Below are 7865 nucleotides of genomic sequence, written 5' to 3' on the forward strand. Positions count from 1 at the left end.
AGAAGGGGAACTGGAAAGAGGAGGCTGAGCTGAGCCTCACACACCCGGCAAGGGAGAGCGGGACTGTGGGTCTCGGTGGGAGCTGCGGCTGTGGGTGTGGAGCCCTCGCACATGGTCCCCTCCCGCCCCCAGACCGCCTGCGGAAGGAGGAGAAGGGCCGCCAGGAGCTGGAGAAGCTGAAGCGGCGGCTGGACGGCGAGAGCTCGGAGCTGCAGGAGCAGATGGTGGAGCAGCAGCAGCGGGTGGAGGAGCTGCGGGCCCAGCTGGGCCGCAAGGAGGAGGAGCTGCAGGCCGCCTTGGCCAGGTGCCCTGGGGAAGGGGGAGGAGCGCTTGGCGGGGCGCCAGGCACACAGCACAGCCTGGCGGTGAGATCCTGCCGGTGCAGAGCCCAGCGGAGAACCACGCACAGCCCTGCACACGCCACCCCCTCTGAGCCTCAGAGTCCCCTTGTGTGAAACGGCCCCGGGGGGGTTCCAGCCCCGCCTGCTTAAGGGAAGAGTGAACCGAGGCCCTTGGTGTCTAGTAACTTGCATGGTTCCGGGTCAGAATAGAGGCAAGAAAATGCGGTTTCTCCTCCCCCTACTCCCCTCCCAACCCCGAGCAGCCCAGAGTCAGTGACTCGAAAAGCGGTCTGACCATCTGAGGAATCATAATCATTACGACCGCCATTCACGATTATTGAGCGCCTACTGGGTGCCGGATAGGGCAGTGGGTTTTTCAGATGCTTTTGACCCACTGTGCTTCATGCAAACTGAGCCGCCTTGATTATAGGAAAGATGTGCTTCTTAGAATCGCTGGTACACGGTGTGTGTGTGTGTGTGTGTGTGTGTGTGTGGTTAAGAACACACAACTGGAGTCTGACTTCTGGGTTCCATTCCTGGCCATGTGACCTCACCCAAGTGACATTACCTCTGTGGCCTCAGTTTCTTCATCTGTAAAATGGGGGTTAGTGTAGAATTAAATAAGAAGGTGCTCATCAAACGCTTGGCACACCCTGGGCCCTCGGTGAATGCTGGTGTGTCTGTTAACCACTTTTCATTATTTTATTCCGATGGTCTTGTTATTTTCTCCTTTTTAAAAATATATTTTTATTGATTTCAGAGAGGAAGGGAGAGGGAGAGAGAAAAGCACCAATGATGAGAGAGAATCATTGATCAGCTGCCTCCTGCACGCCCCCCACTGGGGATCAAGCCCATAACCCGGGCATGTGCCCTTGACCAGAATCGAACCCGGGACCCTTCAGTTTGCAGGCCGACGCTCTATCCATTGAGCCAAACCGGCTAGGGCTCCAGAATGTTTTCATCACCCCCAAAAGGAGGCCCGGTGCCCCCTAAGCTGTCACTCCCATTCCCCCTCCCCCAGCCCCTGGCACCACCAACCCACTTTCTATCCACATAGGACTTTCCTATTCTTTTTTTTTCAAACGTGTTTTTTTATTGATTTTGAGAGAGAGAAAGGGAGAGGGAGAGAGAGACAGAGAGGGAGAAACATTCATGTGAGAGAGAAACATTGATCAGTTGCCTCCAGCACACACCCTGACCAGGGACGGAACCCGAGACCCAGGCATGTGCCCTGACCCAGAATCGAATTGAGCCAACCCCCATTCAGTGCACAGGACGATGCCCAATCCACTGAGCCACACCGGCCAGGCAGACTTTCCTGTTCTTGACAACAGGGATCATACAGCAGGTCGCCTTTGCACTCCCGTTGTTTTTGTCGCCATTCCCCACAGCAACCCTGGGAGGTGGCTGTTCACATCCTCTCACAGGCCAGGGCCTGCCGTTCAGAGAGGCTGTCACTTGCCAGGCAGATGGTGGCCCGGCAGGGGATGCAAACCCATCTGCACAGCCCCGGTGTGCGCTGGCCCTCCACTCAGTTCTCTCTGCAAGAGGCTGTGTCCCTTAGGGCTCATGAGGTGGGTCTGTGCGGTCAGCTCTGCCACTCACTGACCGTGTGACCGTGGCAAGGGCTTTCCCTTCCCTGTGCCTCAGTTTCCTCATTTGTCATAAGCACTGAATGAGACCATGGAGTAAAGGGCTTGCGTGTGGTAGGAGCTTCATAAATGTCCCTGGGATTACTATCAGCGTCGTTCCCATTTTATAGCTAGGTAAACTGAGGCTGAGTACTGGAGGCACATGCTCAGGGGCAGAGCTGAATTTGAACCCAAGACGGGTCACCCCAAAGTCCTCATCTGGCCTCTTCGCCCCGAGAAGTCATCCTGCCCCCTGCCTGCTCCTGTGGCTAACTCCTGGGTCCTCGTCTGCCCCCAGGGCGGAGGAGGAGGGCGGGGCCCGCGCCCTGCTGCTCAAATCCCTGCGGGAGGCGCAAGCGGGACTGTCCGAGGCCCAGGAAGACCTGGAGGCAGAGCCCTGGGCCCGGAAAAAAAAGGGCGAGCTGGAGGACACGCTGGACTCCACCAATGCCCAGCAGGAGCTCCGGTGAGGCGGGCTGCCCGCGGCCACCACAGCCTGGGCACGTGCGGGGCGGGGGAGGGGAGAAGGACTCGGTGAGAATTCTCCATCTACACAGAGATTTAGTAATTCAGCAATTGGTTATTGAGTACCGGCTCTGGCCAACCTGGGGTTAGAGATGAGTCACACCCAGGCATTGCCCCCAGGAACTTCCAGTCTTGGGGGAGGCAGATTTGGGCACAGAACAGACCCAATCCAGGACAAAGCGTGCTTTAATGGAGTAGCGTTGCATGATAAGCGAAGGCCCCTAAGGCACATCTGTGGGAGGGAGTTCAGGAAGACTTCCCTGAGAAGGGGCCTTTTGAACAGGGTTTTGAAGGATGACTAGGAGTTCACCCTTAAAGCCACATGCCTTGCACAGCATCAATGCCTAGATTCTTTAAGGAATGTAGAGTGAGGTCCCCATCCTTGGAGAGAAAGAATAAAAACAAGCACAACTAGCTGTCAGGGGCTCCCCCAAAGTCCTTGCCTTCCTCTGTTCTGAAATTCTATCCCCTCCCCCGCCCCAAAGGTCCAAGAGGGAACAAGAGGTGACGGAGTTGAAGAAGGCTCTGGAGGAGGAGACACGCATTCACGAGATAGCGGTGCAAGAGCTGAGGCAGCGCCACGGCCAGGCGCTGGGAGAGCTGGCGGAACAGCTGGAGCAGGCCCGGAGGGTGAGTTAGGGCAGGAGTGGGGGGTTGAGGGGGGAGCGGGGAGGGCAGTTCTGGGGGCCATGGGGAAGGAGGGCAGGATGCTGGGTTGGAGCAGGTACCGCTGGCTGGCTCTAGGCCGGCCCATCTGTCTGGGGTTCTTTCCTTACGTATTCATGTCCTCGCTTCCCCTTCATTCAGCATTAACTGAGCGCACACTGTGTTCCAGGGATGGTACTAGGCACCCAGCGGTGAACAAAACAACCAACGCTCTCTCCCCTGTGGGGTGCGCGTTCTGGCAGGAGCAGCAGAGAGCAGACAATATAAACATTCATAATAGCTGTTGGGGTACTAAGTGCTGTGGGAAAATGAGGGCCCGGAAGAGGGATCAGGTGCGAGGTGGGCGGTTTGTGATTTTTCTTTTTTTCTTTTTTTAATACATTTTTATTGATTTCAGAGAGGAAGGGAGAGGGAGAGAAAGATAGAAACATCAATGATGAGAGAGAATCATGGATCAACTGCCTCCTGCAAGTCCCACACTGGGGATCGAGCCCACAATCTGGGCATGTGCCCTGACCAGGAATCGAATCATGACCTTCTTGTTCATAGGTCAATGCTCAACCACTGAGCCATGCCAGCTGCACTCATCATTGATGTTTCCATCTCTCTCTCTCCTTTTCCCTTCCTCTCAGAAATCAATAAAAATATTTTTTTAAAGATAAGTAATAAAAATGTGCTACTTTTAAGTTTAAACATATTACTAAAATTCAACTGTAACCACAGCAATTGTTTAGAACTTAGTCTTAGACTAATAATTTTTTTCAAGAAGAAATATTTTATTACAAACTTAAAAATTGCCAGATTATAGGAATAATAAAAAGCAAACTGATTGTTCGTCAATTTTATTATTGTTTTTAAATTATTTGCAGACAGTAAGACTCATTTCCTGAAGGTGGACTGCCCCACCTTCAGTATACCACCGATGCTTGTAAATGTTTGTTAATGGAATTCTAGTTCTGCTTTAAATGGGTGTTACATTTAGCATGGGGGATGTGTAGTGCTGATTTATACTACAAATAGTTTCCTTTTTATCATTGATAATGCCCACTGAATGTCCTCTGAAATGTAGCTTTCATTATCTCTGAACTGTGAGCTTGAAGTGATTACCTGCTTTTTGAGCCCAGGTGAGCCGGGCCGCGGTGGTCTCTGCTCTGTGACCTTGAGTGAGACCGCCTCTCTCTGGGCTTCTGTTTGGTCCACGTCGGCCCTGTTGTCTGTCCCTTCCAACTTTTCCAACATCATCACGCATGCGTGGCTAGTATTTGGAGAGAGGTTACTACGCACCAAACATCCTGTGTATTTCACGGCATCCTCCCGACTCCTCTTTGGTGGCAGTGCTAATCCTGTTCCCACTTTACATACGAGGAAACAGGCCCAGGGAGGTGAGGTTGATTGTCTAAAGTCATTCAGAGCTAGAACTCGAACCCAGGCCTGCCTGACCCTGTAGCTCTTAACCCTGCCACAGCCCAGCCTCCACTCTTCTCTTTGGGCCTTAAATGATCCGTGGTCTGATTAGAAGAGGCCACAGTGAATGCCTGGAACTGTGTGAGGACAATATCCGTGTAACTACGAGGCAAGCAGTGGATTCTGGGCTTTTTAACTAAATGACCAATACTGTACCTGTTCATTATTGAGGACACAAACAGCAAAAAGAACAGAGGGAAGACTGACCTTAATTCCCCAACCCCGCCCCCCTAGGGGAAAACACCCCACCGTTACACTTCTTAATTTCCAGGTGAAAAGTATGTATTCATTAGAGTAAAGGTTAGGCTGCTATAACAAAGAGACCCCAGAAATCATCAGCTTGAATAAAATACACGTCTTTCCCTCTCAAGAAACAGGCTCAAACCGTAGCTGGTTTAGCTTAGTGGATAGAGTGTCGGCCTGCGGACTGAAAGGTCCCAGATTTGATTCCTGTCAAGGGCACATGCCCGGGTTGTGGGCTCGATCCCCAGTGGGGGGCGTGCAGGAGGCAGCCAATCAATGATTCTCTCTCATCATTGATGTTTCTATCTCTCCCTCTTTCTTCCTCTCGAAATCAATACAAATATTTTTAAAAGAAAAAGAAAAAGAGTCAAGGTAAGCATTTGAGGCTGGTGGGACCCTAGGCTCCAGGAGGTCACGCAAGAGCCCGGTCTTGTCCCCGAAGCGTTGACCTCGTCTTCAGAGTGGAATCTGTGTTGTGGGCACATCTGTGCTCCAGCTTAGGAAGGGACAGAATTTGCATACATCACTTGCTTGAATTTCATTGGCCATACCATAATCACATGACCACAGCTCACTGCAAGGGAGGCTGGGAAATGTAGTTTCTAGCTGACAGTCATGGGCCTGGTTAATAGCCGGTCACAGTGGGACCAAGGGAGAATGGATCTGGGGGGACCACGAGGGTCTATCCCAAATGAAACCTTGCTATGCAGCCACCACTGTGCCAAGCACTGGGCATATTGCAAGAGTAAAAGTGGCACCAAGAGTCCAGTTTGGTGGCTGAGAGCACAAGTTCTATCCGGAAGTTTCTTCAGTGTTGGGGATTTTCTGTATTTGTGCTATCCCCTTGGCTAGTGAGCCCTTGAAATGTGGCCAAGTATAAGCGAGGAGCTGGAGTTTTGCTTTTACTTCATTTTAGTGTAAATGGCTGCATCTGGCTGGTGGCTGCCATCTCGGACAGCTCAGCTCCAGAGCCATTCTGCCTGGGCTCAAATCTCAGTTCCCCCAGCTGTAGCTGTGTGCTCCCAGGCACCTTTCCTGACCTCTCTGTGCCTCAGCTTTCCTTTATGTAAACTGGGAATAGTAGTGGCATCTGCCTCTGAGGGTTGGTGTGTGAATCCAGTGAGCCAAAAATTATAAAGCCCTTAGAATAGTTCCTGGGCACATTCTGTTTATCCACTCACCAGCTGATGAATATTTGAGTTGTTTCTACCTTTCTCTATGGTGCTATGAACGTCCCTGTACATGTGTTTGCTTGGACATATGTTTTCATTTCTCTTGGGTCCACACCTCGGAGCGGAATTGCTAGGCAATAGGGAAACTCTGTGTTTCACCGTTTGAGGAACTGCCAGACTGTTTTCCACAGTGGCTGTGCCATTCACATTCCCACCAGCCACCAGCCGTGTGGTAGGGATTGGAGGTGGAGGAGCCGCTGGGGTCGGCTGGGTGGAAGCCGCCATTGGAAGGTGCCCCTTTCCCACAGGCTGAACTCGAGAACGTGTCTGGGGCACTGAGTGAGGCCGAGTCCAGAGCCATCAGGCTGAGCAAGGAGCTGAGCAGCACAGAGGCCCAGCTGCACGATGCCCAGGTGACCTCTCCCCCCGCCCCCGCCCCTGTACCCAGCCCCTCCCACCTTTCTGCCCACACCTGACCTCCATTCTCCCCCCGCCCCCATCTACAGGAGCTACTGCAGGAGGAGACCAGGGCAAAGCTGGCCTTGGGGTCCCGGGTGCGAGCCTTGGAGGCTGACGTGGCCGGGCTACGGGAGCAGCTGGAGGAGGAGGCGACGGCCAGGGAGCGGGCCGGCCGTGAGCTGCAGACCGCCCAGGTCCAGGTGAGAAGTCCTGGGGGGAGGCCAGGGGAAAATTAGTCCCCCAACCTGCTCCTGCTGGTTCCCTGGCTCAGAGACGGCCCCGTTATCTGACCAGTCAGAGCCCAGACTTCTGGGTGCCAGTCCCGCCTCTGACTGTCACTCAGCCCCATGACCCGTCGGTGCAGAGCCCTGACTTTCTGTCTTATCGCCCACTTTCCGTCTACACCGCCCCAGCCCTGCTGAGGCCTCGTCCTCTGCCCCCAGATCCTCCTCTCAGCCTCCCTTCACGCCCCCCTGCATCCAGTCTCTCCTCTCTCTTCTGGCTCATTCTCCCCACGGTCTTCCTGCCCTCCCCTTGCTCACAGCCCGGCCATGGCTCCCGGCTCCCCTGGACGAAGCGCATGCCTCTCAGCCGGGTGTCCGAGGCCCTGCGTTCTCTGGTCCTCCCCTTTGTCTTTGGCTGCATTCCTCTCTCCTCTCCTTCCCCACTTCACTTGGGAAACCCGTTTCATTCTTCAGGACTCAGCGTCAGCGCCCCCTATCGTGGGAAGGCCCTGGCCACCCTCCTCTGAGCTCCTACAACCCTTCTTTCTCCCCGTTCCCACGCCAGTCACCCTGGGCTGGAACACTGAGTCCCTAAGTCCATGAGTCCCTCCACCACCAACTGGGGAGCTCCTTTAAAGGGGGACCCTGAGTTAGATCTGGTCCCCAACGTGGGCCAACAGAGAGCCTGGTTTATGGGAGGCCTTGAGCAATGCCTGCTGAGTGAATGAGCATGGAATGCATGCCTGCAAACGTCCTCCTTCAACTGGCAAACTCCTGTGTATACTCTAAGATCCATTGCAAATGCCCCCTCCTCCAGGAAGTCTCCCTTAAATGTTCTAAACAGATGCTGAGCCCCTCCTGAGGACTCCCCTGGCTCCCATACCTGAGCCTCCATCACCCTGGCTGTGACACTCAGTTCTCTCCATCAGACTGGGGGTTCCCCAGGGCAGAGCCTGGGTCTGACTCACCATCTTGGTCCCAGAGGGAATAGTTTTAATCTCCTGGGAAAGCTGAGGGTCGTAGAACTCACAGCCTCAACCCTCCTCCAGTGCAGTGAGCCATTTCCCTCTTCAGGCCTCAGTCTCCTCATCTGGGAAATGGGGCGCTACCAGCTCACACCTCGGTCACAGCCATGACTGC

At 53.8% G+C, this 7865-nt stretch overlaps 1 protein-coding gene across 1 annotated transcript in view; it reads left to right on the forward strand.

Moving 5' to 3' along the window:
• Positions 1 to 7865, forward strand: part of MYH14 (myosin, heavy chain 14, non-muscle) — an 85685-nt gene that overhangs the window by 56775 nt on the left and 21045 nt on the right. The window contains exons 26-30 of the mRNA XM_014550447.1: positions 133 to 304; positions 2271 to 2438; positions 2983 to 3127; positions 6351 to 6455; positions 6549 to 6701. Of these exons, the coding sequence (XP_014405933.1) occupies positions 133 to 304; positions 2271 to 2438; positions 2983 to 3127; positions 6351 to 6455; positions 6549 to 6701 (743 nt within the window). The remainder of the gene's footprint in view (positions 1 to 132; positions 305 to 2270; positions 2439 to 2982; positions 3128 to 6350; positions 6456 to 6548; positions 6702 to 7865) is intronic.

This window comes from Myotis brandtii, unplaced genomic scaffold (assembly GCF_000412655.1).
Source record: "Myotis brandtii unplaced genomic scaffold, ASM41265v1 scaffold601, whole genome shotgun sequence".
NCBI lineage: Eukaryota > Metazoa > Chordata > Mammalia > Chiroptera > Vespertilionidae > Myotis > Myotis brandtii.